Here is a 24,140-nt window from a genome sequence, read left to right on the forward strand (position 1 = left end):
GGTTTAAAGCCTAAACAACACAAATAATAAAAAAAAAATTGTCTCTTTCTAACCAAACACTTGTCACTCAGCAGTTGTTAATCCTTAGTCTTGAACTTTATGGGCTATGGAGTTGTAAAGAAGTATGTTTCTCCTATGCTCTCTGTCCATTTGTGGAAGACATGTGGTAGTGAGCATGCATATCCCTAGATAGGAAATATATAAGTAGCAGGATATTTCATTATTGATCTTCTTTTCTTTTTCTTCTCCTATAGGAAGTGGTTTCAGACGAAAGCCATCAAGGTGGACAGCTCCTGGAAGAACCAAAGTTGCTGCATTTCAAAGGGAATACCTTTAGTCTTCAGATCTCTGTCCTTGATATTCCCCCATTCCTCTGGAGAATTAAACCATTCACTGCCTGCCAGGTACTGGCCAAATGGGTTTCTAACAGAAGCGGCTTTGCTTTAACCAGCAAGCATGTCACAGATCCTGGCAAGGGTCTGCTTGATTTTCCTCCTCCTTTAAGGGATGGATTTCACCTCAAAACTGTCACAGAAATCTAACAGTTTGGGCTACACACACGGAGTGAAACATGTTGTCATAAATTCACAGCATTCTAACGGGTGGGAAGAAAGGCGTTTGCACGTTAGGTGAGATGGCATTTCTCCTCTCCTGTTGGAATCATTGCTCAATATAGGTTGAAGATGCCAATTTAACAACATAGAGCCAGGTTTGTGAGTTGGTTGGTTTTTATTAAAATCAGTTCATTATGAGACAGCATCGTAATCATATTCAGCAATGAATAAACTGAATGTCAGTGAGGAACTTCTTAAGGGTGATGATTTTGAGTTGTAGAGAGCTATGGCTAGCCAGGTGGAAACAAGAGATTTTTTTCTTTCGTATATGAAGTGCACTTGCTGCCAAATGAATCAGGCAAGATGGGAAGAAGAAATTACAAATTGAAAAGCAAAGAAAGAGCATGCCTTTTTCTTTTCTTTTCTTTTTTTTTTTTAAGATGGAGTCTCTGTCTCTGTTGCCCAGGCTGGAGTGCAATCTTGGCTCACTGCAACCTCCGCCTCCCGAGTTCAAGCGATTCTCCTGCCTCAGCCTCCTGAGCAGCTGGGATTACAGGTGCCTGTCACCATGCCCAGCTAATTTTTGTATTTTTTAGTAGAGATGGAGTTTTGCCATGTTGGCCAGACTGGTCTTGAACTCCTGACCTCAGGTGATCCGCCCACCTCGGCCTCCCAAAGTGCTGAGATTACAGGTGTGAGCCACCGTGCCTGGCCAGAACATGCCTTTCTTAAGAGTCCTTTTATAAATATCTAAAGATACTTATTATTGTTCACATGTCTCCTATTAGAGATTCTAAAAAAAATTTTCAGGGAGACTCAGAATCTCTCTGGATCCTATTTCGTTATTTCAAGTACATGCTTATCCTTAAGAGATCTCTTATAAACTTGTGATCCCTGCCACTGAAGTCTATGAAAATTCCCAGTGATACATATTACAGTAGGTGGCTAGCTAGCCTGCCACCTACCATAGTTTCTAAAGCTAGTCATCTATACTTCAAGTGCTTAAGGACAGGATATTTCCTTCACTCTGGAAAAGCTTCTGGCGGACTCACATTGACCTGGAATCACAGAATGCTTTCAGGCTTCTTTGGTTTACCCATCAGCATAATGTGTAGAGTCCTCTGGGTTTTGTAACCTTCCATCCTTGCAGCATTTTTTTTTTTTAACTATAGACAGGTATACCAGCTTGTCAGAATGGGAACAAGCCTAGTCACAAAGAAAAAACTTTGACTGCATCATGATGGTTAGAAAAGTGTTGTACCAACCATCCAACTTGTAAAATTCAGGATTTTTAAACTGGACAGGGCTGCATTTTTCTATTGACTTTTCAGACTTATTACCTGAGGAATTGCCCATCTGTACAGTTTTAGTGCATTCAAAGCAGCACAACCGTCTCTCATTGCCCTGAACGTTTTTTTTCAGGGGGCCAGGGGCACATTCACCACATTTTTTCCATAGGGAGAAGTTTTCTATGAATAAATATATTGTGTTGTTTATGACATTCAAGATGTAGGTCTCTTTGCTTTCCGGTAAGCAGTATTCAAAGTTTCTAGTCCAAATTGAACTTCAGAGTATTGTTAAAACAAGTCCTGATAGTCATGCAGACTCCTCTGTATTAATCTTTATAGGTTATAAGGGCCTCATTTCACTGGATCTGATGCAAGTGACTCAGTCCAAAGTGAACTATTAAGTTTAATGCTTGGAGATAAAAAATCAGATGAAAGAACCATTACCTTGCAGCATGACTTAAACAACAATTCCAATGCTAGGGATAACAAAGAGAGCCCCAGGAAGAAGAGGCTTAGGGGGCTAAGTGTTTACTGACCTCAGAGGGTGCAAGAGGACCAGCCAAAGCCAGAGGACATTGACTTTCAAGAAAACCCAGCAAGCTTTACTGCTGGGATGGGCTGGATTACATGGAGGTTGTGAACATGTATAAATATTTGCGTTTTATAATTAAGCATAATTTGAAATAGTCTTGGAAGGCTGAGAAACAGTTTAATTTTCTCTGCATCAGGAGGCTTGCCACTGAGTTTTCATTTCCACTTCATTTTTCTTACCCCAAATGGCTTTCCGCTCTATTCCTCCTTTCTCTTCATCACCCCTACCACCAATTCCCTTGCCCCTCTCATCGTTGAAATCCCTCAGCTTCTGTGAATGCATATTGTGCTTGGCTTAATGACCATGCTGTGTTTGCTCTGGGCATTAGATGTAAGCACTTAGGGGAGGGTTTGTGTTCAGCCTACTTGAACCTCATGTAGAACATCATGTGCACTGACAAACTTGGCGTGGATAATGGAGAATGGCTTTTCATTAGGGCTTAGTGGTTAGGAACTAACAACAGGGCCTATTTCTTGCTACCCCAGAGAGCTATTGTGGAAAGAGAAAATCAGACTATTCCTGAATCATTTATAGGTCTCTCCTTCAATTGGTGAATCTCCCTCTCTAACTTCAAATCAGGAATCTGGGAGCTGACATATTACAATTGGTACCCAAACCCTCCTCTACTAGGAAACTTCCCTGTTTTCTTCTGGGAAGGTGGTAGAATTTCCCAGAAAAGTTCAAGCTAGGGAGGTACCCAGTGCATACAATGTTTTCCCTATCAGACACCAACAAACTGCATGAGAAATGTTTTTAGAATGGTATGAGTTCAAGGTTGGGCCCTGAGATATGCGATGACTGACAGCCTGTATATTGAAGGACCAACTAGATCTTAAATCTTGTTGGTTTAGGTTCTGGAGGATTACAATTTATGGATGTCATTACTTATGAAGCCAGGTAAATTGGGTGTGAAGTAGGAAAGGCTATGTCAGCTCTTCTGAGATCTCATTATGGTAGCAGCCACTGACATTGGTTCAAAGAAAACCTGAGGCCCACGATGCTAGTCTCTCCAAGTAAACAATTCATTATTTCCCATTTTCTTGTCAGTCCCTAAGACTCTACCACATTAGGAATGTGTGATTTTTGCCTCTGTAGAATTAGCAACCCTCCTCTGGGAGGTAAATCTATTCTTTCAATAGGTTATGGGACCTGAGAGCACCTAAATAAGTTTCTTTTATTCCTTGCTGGGACCTGAGAGCTCCTAAATCACTTTCCTTTATTCCTTGCTGGCTGTGGGGTAGGGGAACTGTAATAAACATAATACAATAAATTATTTATTTTTAAAAGCCAACAAAACACAAAGTCAAGTTGTCACCTCCCTAGCGTAAAAGCAGCTGTCTTTCCAGCGTGCTATGTATCTTGGAGAACCCAGTGTCTGTCTCCTGCTAAGATATGATTTACATTCTCTCCATCTGCTAAGAACCTAATTATAATAGGAGTCAAAATGAAAACATTTCCGGAATTCTTTAAACACCCATAACTTTGCTACACTTTCTCCTCTCATATTACTTTCCACATAATTCCTCTCAGCTCAGCGAGCTCGTTGGTGTTTTTTGTTTTTGTTTTTTGAATAAATGAAAGTGAAGATGATTGCCCTGAAAACACACTAATCATGGTGCTTCTAATTCTATTATTTTTAAATGTTTTGTTGAATGCTATTGGCAGCTGCTACTCAAGTCAACAATAAAAAATATTCCCTTGATACTGTCTTAAAATCAGATTTTTTAAATGTTTGGATTGTGTTCAATGGAATGGAAAAGAGAAAAGAGTGTTTTTGTTTTATTGTTTTTTGGTGCTAATTCTCATGTCTTTCTGCAAGGAAAAACTATCTCTGCAGTAGGCATTACTCTTTTATATTTCTTCCAGTGTTTTTAGGAGAAAGTACAGAGATTTTAGCAAATGATACCAGAGAAGACACTTTTAAATGAGTGGTCAGTGCCTTTTTTTTTTTTTTTTTTTTTTTTTGGAAGGCAAGTATTACCAAGGATTCAAATCAAATTGCAGAAAACGTACATTTGCTTAAGAGCTGGATCTTGGGCACGGTTCTTTGTCTAGCCCTGAAGTCCAAGTGCTTGCATTACACTATAATAACTCAAATTTCAATTTTAGGAAACAAAAATCTCCTACTTAGCTTAGCTGGGCAAAACCACCTTAGGCAAAAGTACCTGTGAACTCCAGAGTGCTACGTTACGGTTACTTTCATGGAAGCGCATAGTGCAAAGCAACTCTACAAAAATTCACTGGTTTGGAGAAGAGAGTTTATTTGAGGGCTAATAAAAATAAATAAGGATGGAGAGAACAAGTATAGGGCAAGAAATGGTGGAAGCCCTTGAAGGCCAGGCAGGAGACAGAGTTTCACACAGTGGGCTGATCAAAGGACCCCTGTGGTCCCCCAAGCAAAGGACTCATCTAATAAATGCAGAGTTCCTAGGTGGCCTGGTCACATCACTGCCTGCCCCCAATCATCATTAGAGGTAAGAAAGAGACCATAATGCTATTCCCTGAATAATCCCCATCAGCTGCTTTCTGCTTTGCTTTCTGTTTTCCTGAGCTATTTCCCTCTCCCATTAAGCCCCAATCCCCTCGTTTGCTCTATGTAGTAGAGCTTGAAGGCAGGAAGACTGGGAGTAGGTGACCAGAGTTAGCCATAATGGAAGCATAATGGAAACCAGAATATTAGAGGAGAAGAACAATGGCAGAGAGATGATGGCAATCAGTTTCCAAAAGTTAAATTTGCCAGAGAAGTAAAGACCAAACAAGATTGTTTGTGGTGCTTAGGAGTATAATGCCAGGAATTGAGGATAATGAGATAAATACCAAAGATGATGTTTCTGGAGTCCTTCACAGAGAGATGGCAGTTGGGGCATGTGTGAGCAGATGGGATCTTGAACAGTACAGTAGGCAGAGAGAGAAGTGTAGGAGGCTGAGATGTGGAGGAAGGGCTGCCCCTGGTTTACAAAGTGGAACAAAGCGCAGGAGAATTAGGAAAAGAATCACATTAGATAACAAGGAGAAATGGCAGACCTTCTAAGTGCATATGATGATACAAGTGAAAAGTCATTTGGAGTATTTTAGAGAAAATGACTGCCTGTAGGCATTGCCAGGAGGCCCCACCAATCAGAAATGCCCTCTGCTGCAGGATCTACCACAGGAAGAAAAGAGATCATAAGTAAAATGTTTTTGTATTAGAAGAAAGTGGGAAAGCGATACCATTAAACTGACATGTGTTGTCAGCTGATGGTAGAAGCAAGTTGTCCTCCAATGAAAAGCATCCTTAGTGATCATTAGCTTGGTGCCTCTTCCAGCATTTTCCCCAGACGATAGCCTCCCTCTGGAACTCAGTAGTAGCCCCTTTCAGGGTTGCCCAACTCACATGTGTTTCTAAAATAATGTCTTCAAATCAAGAATTGTTTTAGTCAAGAAAATAGAAGGCACTCAAGACATTTCAACCGAGGGGCAATTTAATCAAGAGATTTATGTGATTACAAAACCTCTGTAGAGAGCCAAGGTCAGAGAAAGCTACTAGTGGTATTAGAAAACCAGTCAGGTCAGGAATTTCAGGAAAGTGCACCAGCACTGAAGCAGTGGATTCTCTGATGAATGTCCAGAAGCCCCTGCACACCTTTCTTGGGCTGTCAGTTGAAGCCTTTGGATCTGCCTGCTGATGTTAGCGGGGCAGTGATGGCTTCTGCATTTCCTCTCCCTTCCAAATCTAGCATGAGCACCTCTTGTGGGCAGAATGGGAATGGGAATGTGAACTCCTGCCAGCAGGGGGTCTATAAAACGTAGGTTTTAGGCTTCCAGCCCCTTCCACATGGGGAAGAACAGAGAATGACAAAGATAGAGTTCCATAGTAACAGGAATGAAGTCCGTGAAATGCCAGATAGTTTCCCGCCTATAGACCTTCTCTACATCCTTCTTGAAATTCCACTTTTCTTTTGGCTCAGGATTAATAACAAAACAACCCACAGTTTATTGCTAAGATGCATGGTAGAATATTTGATTTTGTTATTTCATACTTCCTTAAAGCTGGCTCTCCTCTCTTCAAGTTCACAATAATCTAAAGTCCATCCATCCCTCCTTCCTGAGTCCACCAGAAAGTATCCAAAATAAAAATCTGTGAGGCTTTATATAGAGAAAAATTAGGAAGCAAAGTATCCAAACAAGTTTGCACATAAGGGCTTGCGAATAACTAGGTAACTCATAGCTTCTCAAAGGGAACAGGTTATTTCAATCATGTTCTTTAGTCTCATGACACATGCTGGCTTCATCACCAGTCATAGTTCAGGGTTCCAAACTTCCAGACTTGATACATGTCTTGCCACCTTTCAGTTCTGATATTGCAGAAAATTTTATTTTTAGCAATAGGTAAAGGAGCAAACTAATAAGGTGAGAAATAGAGAAAAAAGTGACCGTGAGGATCACTAGAGGCATATGTGGTCATTGCCAAGGGCCAAGCCACATTTGAGTAGAAAGGAGAGAGACTTTTTAGTACGTGAAAAAATTTCAGTGACTAACTTCTACTTCATATTAGTCACAGTCTGGTAGCAAGCACTGGCTAATACTAGGAAAAATGAGTAACCTATAGATTTTATAATTTCCCTCCTCATTTACTAAAAGGCATTTTTGCCTCTCAGTTGTCCATATGTCCCCTGAGAGTAGGGGACTGAATCTGTTATTGTTTCTTATTGTTTACCTAGTACAGTGTCTGGTCATTAGCAGGCACTTTATACATTATAGTTGAATGGACAAATTGAGCAAATGAAGAACTGACAAACTAGATCACTCTGGGGTGGCCCTGTATGTGTGTCTATCTGTCTCTCTCTCCTCATTCCTCCCTCTTTCTCTCCCTGGCTGTGTGTATATGTGTGTGATTTTGCACTAGGTATTAATTTTTATGTTGGATACATTAGCAGTATTGTATTCTCACAATTCTGCATGAGTTTGTGGTATGGAGTTAAGTTCTGGCCAATCAGTTCCTTAGCATAATTTTTACGTAAGTGAAAAGATAACATCCTACCCCAGACCGAAGTAGAAGCATGGCCCACAGGAGTCTTCCAAAGGGAAATATTTTCTAACTGGGGAATGAAAATGATAATTTTTGATGATATTCTTTCTAATTGTGTGTCACCAAGTGAAATCTGAGCTCTTGCAGTGCGGTTTTGGAATTCAAATGTTACCAATTGGAATTGACATTAATTACATTTGTGCTGCTTGGCATTTGCTGGAACATTATTTTTACAACAATTCCACTAAAGCTGCCTAGGCAATTATCTCTGCTGTGATTGTCCTCATCGTCATTGTCGTCATCATCATCATCATCATCATTGCTATTAAGTCTGTCCTGTTCTAGTTCATCTCAGCCGGGCTCTGCACACCATCCCTTCTTTCCATCTCCCCTGCAGGAAGTCCCGTTCTCCCGCGTGTGGTGCAGTAACCGGCAGCCCCTGCACTGTGCCTTCTCCCTGGAGCGTTACACGCCCACCACCACCCAGCTGTCCTGCAAAATCTGCATTCGGCAGCTCAAAGGCCATGAACAGATCCTCCAAGTGCAGACATCAATCCTAGAGGTGAGTCCTTGATCTACAGGTCATTTGACCCCCTTTCTGAAGGACGGTAAGAATAATAAAGCTATACCTACCAGCCATGCTATTCAGGTTCTGAAAGAGCTTCGAAATGCACAAACTCTTCATCTTCATTACTGATGAGGGAAAATAAGCTTTATCTCACGCTGAGGATTGAACTAAACTTCCCCCTGGGCAAGGAAACTCAACCCATCAGAGAGCTTAGACTGTGAAGGCACCTCTGGGGAAGGAACTGGTACCAGGCTTTGATACACAAAAATCACAAGAAGTCTTATTCCACAGCAGGCTTGGATTACCAGCTGAGATTCATTATAGACTGAAGCTAGATGGTACAGTTGAGACACATGCCACAAAGAGGCACAAAGCCACCCTCAGACTGTTTTTCTGCTGGTTCTGACTAGTTTTCCAGAAATCAGTTGCCCTATATGTGTTATTTTATCTCCAGGGATGGGACTCCCTGTCTTACTGTTTCTCATGCTCCCCAGGCTCAGAATTCTGTACATCCACATTTCCATTATTCCCTTCCAATACGATAATATAAGGAGGACAGGACAATACAATAATATAAGAAGGACCTCATTCTATAAGGTAAGGAAATAGAAGTGCAAAGAGAGAAAGGACTTCGTCCAGGTCAAATCAGTATTGGAACGTAGAGTTAAAGTAGCAGTCAAGGGAGGATTCACTGGACAACTTTTGCAAAAAGACATCTGCTTTCCATCATGGCTCCAATTTGTCCTAAACCACTAAGTGACTTCATGGCTTTGAACATGAGCTTATAAAGTAGACAACAGCCATCCTTCCTGAGGGAGATTAGCAGAGGGATTGTGATGCTTTTGTTTGTCAGTTTCCAGGTCATTACAGGCTAGTGTAGGATAACATACATTTTTTGTTTTTCACTTATAAAATAAATAAATATATACATATACATACATACATGCATTTATTAATATATAAACATATATTTATAAATTTAGGCTTGGCAGAAGATTGAACACATTTATATACCTACAATTCAATTTCAAGGTTTTTTCCTGGAAAATTTATAGCTGTATAGCATTATTCCTTCTCTCTATTCTCATTTGAATTCATTGTTTATGCAAAATGAGCATTGCTAATTCCCCAAATAGTTTTTCTGAAGAGTAGATGGCTTTCCAAAGGATTGTGCCTTAAAATTGATAGCTGTCTTAACTGACATGTTTATGCAGTATTTGCATTCATTATTGCCAATTAGCATTATGTGCTCAAGTAGTTTTGACAGAAGAAGGTAGATCTGAAAACCTGGGGTAGGATATTTTTAGGGGCTCTTTCTTGAACAGCGTTGGTATATTTCACACGATACATTGCAAAGTAAAATAAAAATTGTAGGAAGGCTTTAAAAATAAAAACAAAAAAATCCAAGAAGAGCTGGTATTCAGAAGGACGCATGAAAAGGCATAACATAAAAGATCCCTCTCTTCCAAATTGCCCTAGATGTCCGTTAACAGGCCAATAAGAGTTCAGGTTTAAAGGTTATTGTTTGTAAAGGCATCCAGATATTGGTGATCAACTTGTGCTATTACAGGACATTTATGTAAGAGGAATATGGTAGGTATTTTTGCTCCTTGCTTAATAATTCTTAAAGTGCTGGAAAGGAAAATTAGCTAATAAACACAACCTTATTGTTTACTCCTCAATTTCTTTTCTAATGCTTCACAAGTTTACAGTCACTTAGAAATGCCTTGTAGAAGATAACATCATAATATCTCTTGATAATGAGAGGCAAGTATGAGAATAATATTTCAATATTTATTGGTAGTCTATAGTCATCCAATTTGAGGGCTGCTGCATTTTAGAGGCTTTATTAACCCTTTGATCCTTTCAAGGATCACTTTATTAATTGCTTCAAGCATTGCTGCAGAATTTGGCCCAGGTTGTCATCTTCACTTTGTATAAACTGTATTTTTTAGACAAGTCTAATTTGCTCTCATTTTCTGTGTCAGAAGACGACTAATAACTTTTGTAAGCCACTATATTTCAGGTATCATTTCATTTGCTTTCGTATTTGTCATACAACCATCAAAACTCTGTGGGTTAAGTATTAGTACTATCCCAATTTTACATGCTATAAAAGTCTCAAAGGCATCAACTTTCTTGTCCAAGATCAAAGATCATGGAACTCATAAGGGAGTAGAGCCACAGTACCCAACTCAGAGACCTGATTTCAAGATCAAAGTCTGACTACTCCACTGCACTACTTCTGGACCCCAGTCAAGGCCATCTAATGGATTAGCCTTAACTGTGGGCCTTCTTCACAATACGGCTTCCCTTCAGGGACTCAGGTACTAGTGACAAACATCACAGCACCAGAAGTTTTGTCTTCCAGTACCTGAAAGTATATGAAAACTGAGAAGTTCTTTCTTCAAAAGAAGAAAGGATGGGATGTAACCATTTGTGTGATGGACTAGAATTGTTCATTCTATAATAGAGATCCTACGTGTAGCTCTGCCTACAAATGGATGTCTTGGTTGAATGATTGCTCAAACCCATTTAATCCTGGGATTGTCTGACTCATAGGAAAGACACACATCTGATGATACATATCATGCATAAAAACTGTCCTCTTGGCTGGGTGCGGTGACTCAAGCCTGTAATCCCAGCACTTTGGGAGGCCGACGTAGGCGGATCACAAGGTCAGGAGACCAAGACCATCCTGGCTAACATGGTGAAACCCCGTCTCTACTAAAAATACAAAAAATTAGGCGGGAGTGGTGGTGGGTGCCTGTAGTCCCAGCTACTCGGGAGGCTGAAACAGGAGAATTGCTTGAACCCAGGAGGCAGAGGTTGCAGTGATACGAGATCACACCACTGCACTCCAGCCTGGGTGACAGAGAGAGAGACTCCGTCTCAAAAAGAAAAGAAAACTGTCCTCTTTTCCCTAAAATGACTTAATTTTTTGGTAAATGGTTCCAGCAAAAGTGAAGACGCAGAAAGTGCTGAGAAATTGGGATGACCTCGGGAGGTGCAGGATACATTCTAGACCCAGGTCTCTATCGGTGAGTTAGGAATAATAGATCAATTTTTAAAGCGCATCATACTTCATGTCCCCTAGGCAGAAAAAGACATTTAGGTGGTTTAATACATTAGTAAGATATATTTATATAATTAACATTTTATATAGGCTCAAGATTTAAGATATATAAAATACTTTAAATATTGATTTTTAAATATTAATATCTATTGTAAATACTGCTTTAAATGTTTAAGTCACTGCAATAATCATCCTCATTGAAGGCATTTGATCCTTCATGTTCAGCCGATTCCCTGACATATCCTTTCATGCCTCTGATCTAAGTGATTTTTCAAATAAACCCAGTCCATCATATCACCTTCACACTTAAAAATTATTTTTGTGACCAAGATAATATATCTTTTTTACTCTTTAGAGTGGTTACTATTGTATCAGTCTTTGGAAGCAAGTTGTTCCCCTTAAATTTAACCCTATTGAATTACCTAATGATTATTGCCAACCGATACTCTATAAAGCAACAGTATCAACAGTCTAAAATTGCAGACTGGAATAAAACAATTTTGCAAATATTGAAGAGAAAGGAAGAATTCGCAAGTAATTTATTTCATCATTCCTTATTAATGTAACATTATTAAAGAATCTTTTCTTCAATATAAACAACTTAAAGGAATCTTGCATGTTACAATTTTCCCTTCAAGCAGTTCTCTTATCTTTCTTCCAAAAGTGTTGGAAGTTGGGGGATAATTTGTCTGTTACAACAGACAGAATAGATGGAATTTCTCATTGATTTACAACTCCCTTAGCTTACCAGGTAGCAGCTGCTTATCTCAGATGTGCAGAGCATGAAAATCTACTGTTCCTCTGCATATTTAAATTTAAACAATCAGAAAATGTGATGTATCTACAGTATTCTTATTACTTGGCCCAGATGTCTTTTAGAATGCATCATAAATGTCACATAAAGTGTCATCCTTATGCCTGGAAAATATTTAAATTTGAAAACTTTAAGAGGGAAATGGGGACCCACTTACTAATGTGTAGTAAATTGAAAAATTACTTATTTTTAGACTCAATCTCATATAATACTTTATTCACCTTCAAATAAGACCACCTTGTTCAGCTTTCTCTGAAGATATCATGCATCAAGGTGGTTTTTCTTCTGCCCACAGTGAAAAGAGAGCTCGGTCAACAATTTATAGATGCCATGAGGGCTTTCAGAGGCCAGTTCTGTCCCTTGGGATCCTTTAGCATGGACACTTCCAGTGTTTTCGGTTTCATTGATAAGCCACGTCTTTGGCATTGACAATGACAGCTACCATGTTAACTTGTATAGAATTAAAAAAAATTCTGCTTCTAGTTTCTATCATAGTCTTAAGTCAGAAAATATGCAAGGACACTATTCCTACTTGATTTGCATTTTTAGAGACTAGAAGAAATTTTACAAACCATGGTAAAAATGATGTATCTTGTAACCTAGTTTAAGCAGGAAGAAGCTGAGTAGGTTCATTTTATAACCATTCAATATATCAGAACAGAATTGTCCACTGTGCCTGGAATAACCACCTATCCACTTAATTTCTACTCAGTCAATGCCTACCTATCTTTCAGGCCAACTCAAATGCCTCCTCCATGAAGTCTTGCCTACTGTACTCAGAGAACGTTTTCCTTAACCACCCAGCACTGTAGATTTCTTGGCACTTGTCTTGAAACACGGTGCTATAGTGAAATAAGTACAGGTATAGTTGTTGGATGTCAGAATTCTAGTTTCACCTCTGTCACAAACTTACATGGGTGAATTTTTCCAGGTTTCATAACTTCTATGGAGTCTATACAAATGCAAAATAACTGATTAGGAAGTTGGGGCTGAGATAAATAAGGTAGCATCCAAGGTCACTAAACTAGAAAGTGTTGAGTTTTACTCCAAAGTGAGGTCTTTCTGCTTCTAAAAACCATGCTCTTTTCTATTATAATATGATAACCTCAAATACTGGAATAGTTTTGATGAGTATCGTTTTAAAATATTCCAGGAACATAACTAAAACCAGTAAGTAGAATCTGTTTAATATAATAACATGTACTTTGAGGTTCCAAGAAAAGCTTGTGATATGCAGCATTTCTCACATGTGTGTGACCATGAAACTGCCGTTTCTTGGAATCTCTTCTGAGATATCCTTTTGGAACTGGTGGATTAAGGCATTGTGTTTCCAAAAACAGAGCCCTCAAAATGCAACTGTGTTAAATTAGCTACAGAAAGACAAAAATCATTATCAATCATTAGTGAAATTTCTGTATCAACCAGTTTTCTCAATTAACAGATTTAAGAACTCTATTTTCAACCTACCAAGCCTGATAGTTTTTACTCATGTGAGCCCGGCTGCTAGCTGAAAAAGGCCATCATGGTTTTGGTGCCCACATTAGGAAGACATTTAACAATTGGAAGAGGCATCAGGGCAGGTTTCAGGGAGGGAAGGAAGGGCATGTGTGGACTTGGAGGGCAGCATAACAGGCACGTTTCTAAGGCAAAGGACAGCTTCTTGGAGTTTAAACAGTTCTAACTAGTCCCTTAACTCAATCCCAGATCTGATGCTTTACTTACCCCTTGGATTAGTTTTCTTTGCTACATAACAAACTACCACTAATTTAGAAGCATAAAACAACACTTATTTATTATGTCACAAGACTGAAACCAAAGTGTTGGCCAGGACATGTTCTCATCTGGAGCTCAGAGTCCTTTTCTAAGGTTGGCACCATTTGGTTCCTTGTTGCTTTAGGACTAAGGTCCCCATTTTCTTGCTGGCTGTTGGCCAGAGGTCACTCTCAGCCCCCAGAAGCCACCTACAGGTCCCAGACACGTGATCCCCTCTATAGGAAGCTCATAGACTGGCTGTTTGCTTTCCTCTAGGCTAGAAGAAAAGGTGCCTCCAGACAAGAGCTATCTCTTCTCATTTGAGGACCACCTGATTAGGTCAGGCCCACCCAGAAAAATCTCTTAATTGATTCAGATAACTGATTAGGGACATTAATTACATCAGCAGAGTCCCTTTTGTCTTATAATCACGGAAGTGATTCAACTGGATATTTTTCAGTCCTTAACATTCTGTTAGTCCACCTAAACTTATTAGCAACCACTGCAGCCTGGCACATTTCTGTGGGATTTCATGTTGGATGTAAGGATTAATACTGAAATGACAAATTCTTATTGGACAGCTTTAAACCAGAAGCAGGCAGGCAGGCAGGAGCCTTCTTGATTATACCACTATACAGGCTGGTCTATATGTTACTCTGACTCAAGGCTGGCTCTGTTATACCAAAGCAATTTAATTCTGAAACAATTTTATTTAATTTTGAAATAAAGATACTTATTATAAAATCACACAACTTTAGGACTTGGGAAAAAAACAAAATTAGAGGTAATCAACATACAATCATACCCTTGTAGCTTTCCTACAAGGCATTTCCTAGTCAGCTCCTTTGATCAGCCCATTCACCATTAGTCAGTTATGACTATCAGAGGGTCATTCCTCATGCTGAACTGAAATCTGTCATTTGGTAGCTTCTTCCTGCTGATTCTAGAGCTATGCCTGAGAGCCAAAACAAGCAGAAAAGAGTCTAATTCTGCTCTCACCTGACAGTTTTTTTGTTGTTTTGTTTTGTTTTTTTGTTTGAGGCAAAGTTTCGCTCTTGTTGCCCAGGCTGGAGTGCAATGGCGGGATCTCAACTCACTGCAACTTCCACCTCCCAGGTTCAAGTGATTCTCCTGCCTCAGCCTCCCGAGTAGCTGCGATTACAGGCGCCTGCCACTAGGCCCAGCTAATTCTTTGTATTTTTAGTAGAGATGGGGTTTCACCATGTTGGTGAGGCTGGTCTCGAACTCCTGACCTCAGGTGATCCACCCGCCTCAGCCTCCCAAAGTGCTGGGATTACAAGCATGAGGCACCATGCCCGGCCTCTGACAGCTCTTTTAATGCTGGAAGCTAGTGATTGTGACTCCCCTGAGTGGAAGAGGCTGTTGTAAATTTCCAGTACACAATTTATTAGGCTACTAGAGAAGTTCTTTACTATCTTAGAAGAAAGGAGAACTTATCAACGTATTTTATAGAGTCCATCACAACAGGCAAGCATTTTGTGCATGTGTGTTAACCCAGATTTTCTTAAAAAATAAGTGTTGATCAGGACTGCTTTCAGATGATCTGATCATGCATTCCTTATTTTGTTTATAGAGTGAACGAGAAACCATCACTTTCTTCGCACAAGAGGACAGCACTTTCCCTGCACAGACTGGCCCCAAAGCCTTCAAAATTCCCTACTCCATCAGACAGCGGATTTGTGCTACATTTGATACCCCCAATGCCAAAGGCAAGGACTGGCAGATGTTAGCACAGAAAAACAGCATCAACAGGTAATTGGGGATGCTTCTGGAAGACGATGTTACTAACAGAACTTGGAAACATAAAGTGGGCTAAGTGAAACCATGTAGTTTCTGAGCCCTAATATTTTTATGAGTTCCTCTGGCCATATTTCATGTGTGTTCCCACTAAGTAAGTGGGGAAAGAGCAAGAAAATAATAGTAGGCCAAGTGTGGTGGCTCACACCTGAAATCCCAGCACTTTGGGAGGCCGAGGCGGGCAAATGGCTTGAGCCTAGAAGTTTAAGACCAGCCTGGGCAACATGGCGAGACTCTATCTCCACAAAAAATATAAATAATTAGCTGGGCGTGGTGGTGCATGCCTGTAATCCCAGCTGCCTGCGAGGCTGACGTGAGAGGATTGCTCGAGCCTGGGAGGTCAAGGCTGCAGTGAGCCAAGATTGCACCACTGCACTCCAGCGTGGGCAACAGAGTAAGATCCCGCTCAAAAAAAAAAAAAAAAGACACCCTGTGTGACATTTCCTGCTACCCCATTCTGCCTTTTGCAACATTATAGAAAATCCCTACTTTGGTTCTGGTACCATCTCTAGGTTTGCTAATTGGGTCACCCAAATGGGCAATTAGACTATGTTATCTTGGAGATTGTGAGTGAACAGAGCACTTTCTTAAGCCGGTGATACAGAAACAAACAAGCAAATTTCTCACATCTCCCCTCTACTATCGGGTAACCCTAAGCATTCTTTAACCCTTAATGAAGACATGCTCAACCTACAAATTCGATTGCCTGAATAGGAAAAAAAGAAGTTTGAAGATAACTTTTGGGTCTGAAGCCAGAGGATGTGAAATAAGCAAAAGCTTGCCTAGGCACCGTGAATGAACATGCTGCTAAAACTGACACTGCTCATTACTGCACTAACATTTGTAGTTGAGAGTAGAATAAAGAGATCCATAATGGGCTTTATTACTTTAGATGAGACAGGCAGCGGTGATGCTCTCCAGAGCAACACTGATGGCCAGGCAGGTTTGGGCTCATCTTGAGGGATACACAGCATCCCTGCACTGAAAAATAACATCTCCTCTCCCTGTAAGCCCTCTGCATGCCCCCAAAATGAACAGAAAAGAGAATATATTTTGCCAGAACCATTGTATTTCTCTTTCCTTTGGTACTATTTTTTTTTCTTTCAGGCAAAGCTTTATTTTCTTACTGTTTGGCTTGCTCTGTCATTTTCATTTTTGGTTCTTTATTTTCACAGACATCCTACCTGACTCTTTCTTCTCTGAAAGGCGGGGTAGATGTCTGCCAAGAAGGGATGGAGTGCTGCTCTCTGTTTCAAAAGGGATCCAGAAGCCAAGAACGAAGGGTGCAACTAGAAGTCAGTCAGGCTCAGAGAGGAAAGTCAATGCGGAGGCATTATATTGCAAGAGAAAACTGAATTTACAGAGACAGGCAAGCCCGAAAAGAATAGACATATGTTTGAAAAGGCATATATTGAAAATGAAAGAAACAAAAATGTATGAGTGTACAGGGGAAAAAAATTAGATTGAATATTTCCCAGCAACTCTGACAAAAGATGAGATGTCTTGTCTATAATCAGTGAACACGATGACTGTGTCAATTTCCCTTTCTGATCAACATGGATCCAAAAATGAAAAATGAACCCAGAAAACATAACACGGTTAAAAAAGAACAGTGAACAGGGACTCAGAAGATCTGCATGAGAGCCTTGGTTCTGCTACCAATACCAGTCTGCCTAAATGAGTCACTTACTATCCCTGTGTTTCTTTTTCTAGAAATGCAATTGAATCTGAACTATATTAAGTCTAATTCATGCTGGCTATAAAAGTTTATGATTTTTTAAGTCACCATTTAGAAAAGATAATTGTCACAAAGTACCTGTGTGCCCATAGATGCTGTCATTAATTTGCTGAACGAGCATGTACATGTTCCTACCTTGTTACATTTTATTCTCCATTTATAGTACACATAAGAGAACTACAGGGAGTACCTCCGAAGTCATCAGTTTCTGACCTTGCACAGTAGGGAAAATGCATTTCAAACTGGGAGACTTAAGTTTAACAACCTTTTGTATCTGAGCGCTAATGAGCAGTCAGTGGCTACCCTGGAGCCAACTGCCCCCTTCTGTGTCTGGGGCCATAAAACCTGAGTGCTCATGTGGCTGTTGGTTTACTTGGTTTTTGTTTTTCTCTAAGATCCCATCTCCAGGAAAATTTTTTTGACATAATTCATATAACCTATTTCATGGAAAATTTCTAACACAGAACCCAGAATATGTAGATTCTTAATAAATGCTAGTTTTTCCCCTTTGACATTTTCACAATCCATAGCAAATTAGAATAGCACGAATATATGGAATCTACTTCTATCCTTAAATCTTATATAGCCCGGCTCACACCTGTAATCCAAGCACTGTAGGAGGACAAGGTGGAAGTGTTGCTTGAGGCCACAAATTCAAGACCAGCCTGCACTTAGGGAGAACCCTGTATCTACAAAGAAAGAATTAACAAATTAGCCAGGCGCGGTGGCTCATGCCTGTAATCCCAGCACTTTGGGAGGCCAAGGCGGGCAGATCACAAGGTCAGGAGTTCGAGATCAGCCTGACCAACATGGTGAAACCCTGTCTCTACTAAAAATACAAAAATTAGCTGGGCATGGTGGCAGGTGCCTGTAATCCCATCTACTCTGGAGGCTGAGGCAAGAGAATCGCTTGAACCCAGGAGGTGGAGGTTGCAGTGAGCCGAGATCGCGCCACTGCGCTCCAGCCTGGCATGGTTGTGTATGCCTCTTGCCCCAGCTATTTGGAAGGCTGAGGCAGGAGGATTGCTTGAGCCCAGGAGTTTGAGGCTGCAGTGAGCTATGATTGCACCACTGCACTCCAGCCTAGGTGACAGAGCAAGACCCTGATTCAAAACAATAATACTAAATAAATGAAAAACCTTATACAGTTAACATATCAATTTCACTGAGTGTCATTCCCTACCTTTCTCTTTAATCTCTAGCTTTACTCTCAAAAAATAGTCAAATCATGCAGTGAAAATGATTTAAACTAAGAGCCAGCAAACTTATTTTTTCTGTAAAGGACCAGACAGGAAAGAGTTTAGGCCATATGGGATCTGTCGCAACTACTCGGCAACATTCAACTCTGATGCTGTAACAGGAAAGCAGCCAGAGAGTGTCTGTAAACAAATAGATATGACTGTGTGCCAGTATGCTATATTCACAGAAATAGACGATGACCCCTATTTGGCCTACAGTCTGCAGTTTGCTGACCCCTGATTTAAGTGAATTTGCCTTGATTTAATAAAACTTCCATAGGATGTTATTGGCTCTATCTTAAAGTGAAGGAAGAAGGGAGGAAAAGAAAGAGGGAAGAAGATGAGTACAAGATGAAGACAGAGCAACGGCTTCACGGGCAGACCACTAAGTGTGGTTACCTGGTGAGCACGGGCTCTAGGTATTTTCATTCTTGTGTTTGGGGATTTACTATGATCACACTAAACTAAGCTTTCTTGGTTCTGCAGGTTAGAAAACACATTCTAACCTTCAAATAATGGGTGTGAGGCTGCCATTTCCAAAATACCAGCCTTCATGTCCTGTTTTAAGTAGTACTGAGAAAGCTGACAATGTCGGTATGTCTGAATAAGCATGTTTTTATAATTTGAGAAAGTAAAATGAAATCTTTTAACAGGGCCTTCTCATTCAGTTCTGTCTTCAGGCTGGTGTGGTTACAGCAGAGCTGGCCACCAAAATACTTGGAGAAGAAGAATAGAAGAAAACTACTCACAGCCACCTTGCACTCTGTTAGCTAATTATATTTTTCAGAAATTGTCAAGTTCCCTTTCTGTTTTTAGTACTGTCCCAAAGACAACAGGGATTTTTTGGATGTAATCAGTCACAACTTCCCATTGTAAAAGCCCCAAACCATTGTCTTTGCTCTCCTATGATTCCAAATAATATAGTCTAGAACTGATAGTAAATGTTTTAATACACAGAAATCTAAAACTGTCTCTATGCCAACATTATTGAGAAAGAAAGCTATGCATGGCTTAGGATTTCATCAACCCTGGGATCAGAAAAAGGTGATCACAGAGTACACAGTCATTCTCTTCAGGCAGTTCACCTACCTCGATCTTGTGACTGCACTTTCTCCTGACTCTTCCCCTCCATTCAATTCCAAAAAGCGTTTAAAAGCTAGTAAAACTACTGCCCTCAAATCATTAAGGAAAACTTTCAAAACAAGTGGAAGAAAACATTTGCTTTTACTTTATTGCCAGTGAAAATGTTTTCTTACCCTCCTTTTGGTAAATGCAAATGTCACTGATGATAATATGCCTTTTTGCCAATCAGGTTTCTACTTAGATCTGAATAGGAAGGAAAAGACAGGGAATGTAAAGTTAAAAGCTTAGCAGTCGATGAGAATGCGAGAAATGTCAGGAGTGTGTGCTGTACGGCTGGCAACACAGGTGGCCTTGCCGCTTGCCTGGCATATGGATCACGCTAAATAAGCTACACAGCCTAGCAAAGAATGTCATAGATAACAGTTGTAGTTATAGATTCTGTGAGCAAACTTTGACTATTACTCAGAGTTCATACTTGCTGCATTTCAAAGCTGAGATTGCACATTTATTCTGAAAATTGAGCTGTAATAACTCCACTTCAATGCTCTTGGCCACCTGTGATTGGTAGCTGGGTGGAACTGCGAAATAATGAATTGGTCATGTAGGGGGTAGGTGGTGGGGAGCAATGCAGAGGACTTAACAAATTAAATGTTGGAAACTAACTGCTTTACATAGAAGTGTTCCCCCATATCTAAACTTCCATAGTGCTTTGTATTTTTTATGATACTTTTTATTTTTTAATTGCAATTAAACATACTGAGAGAGGACTATCTACTTGGGGGTTATTCAATAAATATTTCTCTAATGAACGATATGAACTCTTTGACAGGAGAGTGGCTTTTTTGTTTGCTTGTTTGTTTTGAGATGGAGTCTTTCTCTGTTGCCCACACTGGAGTGCAGTGGCACAATCTCGGCTTACTGCAACCTCCGCTTCCCGAGTTCAAGTGATTCTCCTGCCTCAGCCTCCAGAGTAGCTGGGACTACAAGCATGAAACACCACGCCTGGCTAACTTTTGTATTTTTGCAGAGATGGGGTTTCACCATGTGGGCCAGGCTGGTCTCGAACTCCTGGCCTCAAGTAGTCCGCCTGCCTCAGCCTCCCGAAGTGCTGAGATTACAGGCGTGTGCCACCATGCCTAGCCAGGAGAGTGTTCTTGACCCTAAAAACCTGCCTCTTAATAAATAGAATTGATATGAACAAGCATCAAGGGATCTTGAAAGTGAGTCTTAAAAGAGGCTACATGGCTGATATTTTGGAAGATTCCTGTCTTTTCCCTCAGATCTTAACAGTACCTGAAATTCTATTAGATCATTCTTCTGTGATGCCTCCTAATTTTCATATTCCAGAAACCCTTGTGAAAACACAGCCAGCTTCACCAAGTTGCTATGGGAACAGATTCATGTGATGGGAAGAGATCCATGAGATATGGGCAGATGAGTAGAGGGGAGGCCGCCACAGTGGGAGAAAGGATTCCAAAATGGAAAGCAGCAGATAAATGATGTCTTATTAACAGTTTTTCCCAGTGCCCTCCTCAATAGTATATTTGTTTGAACATGTATAAGCACTTGCCAGGGAAAACATATTTCTTATTGGTCTGCTAGTTAAAATGTTTCAAACACACTTCAGATTTGAGAGTTAATGGGTTATGGTGTAAAAACCGTATACGTGAAATTCCTCATATCTCATGGCTGACATGCTGTGCTATAATTTGTTTCCCATGAAATCTTTTAAGAGGGCCTTTAATGAGAAACAGAATCTTCTCGCATTGAGGTGCTATCTTTTCATTTCCTCTGTCCATCCTATTAATTGGATGCAAAGGAACAGTGAGATGGCCAGAGGGCCGAGGAAAAGGATGGAGGAAGGCCCCAAGGCAGCTTAGCAATCTGTTTCTGAATAACTGTTGCAAAATCACTTGAGGTAGGAGAGTCCTAGAGCCAGGTGCCTTTAAAGTGAAGGAAGAAGGGAGGAAAAAAAAGAGGGAGGATGATGAGTACAAGATGCAGACAGAGCACCGGCTTCACAGGCAGACCACTAAGTGTGGTTACTTGGTGACTATGGGCTCTAGGTATTTTCATTCTTGTGTCTGGGGATTTACTATGATCACACTAAACTAAGCTTTCTTGGTTCTGCAGGTTAGAAAACACATTCTAACCTTCAAATAATGGGTGTGAGGCTGCCATTTCCAAAAAATCAGCCTTCATGTCCTGTTTTAAGTAGTACTGAGAAAGCTGACAATGTCAGTATATCTGAATAAGGATGTTTTTATAATTTGAGAAAGTAAAATCCTAGGAATGATTTATCTAATTTATGAGAGAATATTTTAAGTGATTAACTATTTCCTTTTATTTACTTGTCAAGATTTATTACCTGGTTCTAGAAACCAGATGACTCTTCCAAGAAGAATGATTGGATAGGGAGATAGTATTATATATAGGTCCTTGTAGTCAAAAATACAATGAAGCCCAAATCAGGTTTTTTTGGTTCTGGTCCAGTGTGGACTTATGCAGGGTCCAAAATTTAAAAAGCCCTTGCAGTGAAGCCAGAGGGACCCAACACAGCAAAGTGGTAGATGTTTGGGCTTCATTTTGTCAAAGCCAGTGATTCATGAAACTGCCCGCTAATATGAAGCTCAACACAGAGAGCTCTGGGACACGTTTAGCCATGAACAAGCTGTATATGGTTTGTAAGTGGCAGGTGCCCATCCTAAAGGCAATATGGAAAATAAGCTTTTTAAGTTCCTCCAAGAGAACTAAAGTTATGCTCCCACTGAGCTTCAGGGGATGCTGACAAGGGGTGTCGCATTTCTTCTAGGCAGTAGGTGTGTGCGTGCTAGGCTTTGAAGGAATAGATTTCCTTCCTATAAACTAACGTTTTCAGAAAAGACAGGCATGCCAAAACCCCTTTATAGCCTAAATAGTCCCCCTCACAAGTGCTGTTTCAAACAGGACTGAAAAAAGTTAACAATGTCAGCATATCTGAATAAGGATGTTTACATAATTTGAGACTGGAAAATCGTAGGAATGATTGTATCTAATTTATTAGTGTCCTTTAAGTGATTAACTATTTCTTTTCAATTATTTGTGAGGTTTTATCGTCTTTTCATTTCCCAAATTGAGAAACTGTCATAGGCTTATCCTGTCAGGAATGAAGCTGGAGAATTGAAAACAGGGACTATAACCGACTTTGTTCTCATTTGGCAACAGACAGTCCTCAAGGATCCAGGGCTCTCATACATTTCCAAAAAAAGAATTCTTGCTTTTTTCCAAGAACCAGATAATGAAATAGGTAAAAGGATAATGATGAGGGAAATTTTATTGCCAAATTAATTGGCCTGAAATAATTAATGCACCACTTTTAGAACAAGGCAGACTGGAACTCAGCATGTTTTCAGGTGCCCATGTCCTTCCCTTTCGGGTTTTCCATGCCAGCTTCCTCTCACTGGGAGATACCGGGGGACAGCAGGAACTATATAGTGCTCATCTCTTGCTTAGTCTTTAAAAATGCAGCACTGGCTTGCTTTATCCTGAAGGCTGCTTTGCTGTTCGTTGACTACCCAGTGAAATTGAAGTTTGGGGATGAAAGCTTGATGAATGGGCCAAATGCTTATGGTGTGTTCAATTACTGCTCTTGAGGACAAATGGCTTTTCTCTTCTATTTGCATTTAAAGAAGCATATGGAGGGTTGGTTTTGGTCACATAAGAGGCCTTCATTAAATTAGACAATTAAAATGATAGCAGAGATATTAATATTTTCCCATTATGACTATGTTTCAATTCCCTATCTGGTGCTATATAGGATTATATACTGTTTTTGTAATGATGTTTTCCAATTTATTGTAGGCAGCTTAACTTTTTTACTTTTTGTACTGACAAACCACTCAAATTTTTTTTTTTTTTGAGATGGAGTCTCACCCAGTCACCCAGGCTAGAGTGCAATGGCGCCATCTAGGCTCACTGCAAGCTCTGCCTCCTGGGTTCAAGCAATTCTCCTGCGTCAGCCTCCCAAGTAACTGGGATTACAGGCGCCTGCTACCACAGCCGACTAATTCTTTGTATTTTTAATAGAGATGGGGTTTCACCATGTTGGCCAGGCTAGTCTTGAACTCCTGACCTCGTGATCCACCCTCCTTGGCCTCCCAAAGTGCTGGGATTACAAGCATGAGCCACCACGCCTGGCCCAGAAGATCTTTTAAAAATACTCTTTTTAGCAGCTAAATTAAAAACAGTGGCCAGGCATGCTGGCTCACATCTATAGTCCCGGCACTTTAAGAGGCCAAGATGGGACAATCACTTGATCTCAGGGAACTCAAGGTGAGCCCTGGCAACATAGTGAGACCCAATATCTACCAAAAATAATTTTTTTAAAAAATTAGCCGGGTATGGTGATGCTCACCTGTGGTCCTAGCTACCTGAGAGGCTGAGATGGGAGGATCACTTGAGCCTGAGAGGTCAAAGCTGCAGTGAGCTATGATCGCACCACTGCACTCCAGCCTGGGTGACAGAGTGAGACCCTATCCTGGAAAAAAAAAAAAAAAAAGTCATATGTAAGTAGCAACAATTTTTAAACAGTTAAACTTGCTGCCTTCATGTCACAGGTACAATTGTTCCCT

The 24,140-nt window shown here is 40.3% G+C and overlaps 1 protein-coding gene across 8 annotated transcripts in view; it reads left to right on the plus strand.

The window, feature by feature from the left end:
* The window catches only part of UNC5D (unc-5 netrin receptor D), a 561,176-nt gene that overhangs the window by 522,885 nt on the left and 14,151 nt on the right, over nucleotides 1-24,140 (plus strand). For all 8 annotated transcript variants that reach the window (XM_032144088.2, XM_032144094.2, XM_032144090.2 and 5 more), the window contains 3 exons: nucleotides 255-404; nucleotides 7,841-8,005; nucleotides 15,248-15,426. In XM_032144088.2, the coding sequence (XP_031999979.1) occupies nucleotides 255-404; nucleotides 7,841-8,005; nucleotides 15,248-15,426 (494 nt within the window). The remainder of the gene's footprint in view (nucleotides 1-254; nucleotides 405-7,840; nucleotides 8,006-15,247; nucleotides 15,427-24,140) is intronic.

Source organism: Hylobates moloch, unplaced genomic scaffold (assembly GCF_009828535.3).
Source record: "Hylobates moloch isolate HMO894 unplaced genomic scaffold, HMol_V3 SCAFFOLD_22, whole genome shotgun sequence".
Taxonomy (NCBI): domain Eukaryota; kingdom Metazoa; phylum Chordata; class Mammalia; order Primates; family Hylobatidae; genus Hylobates; species Hylobates moloch.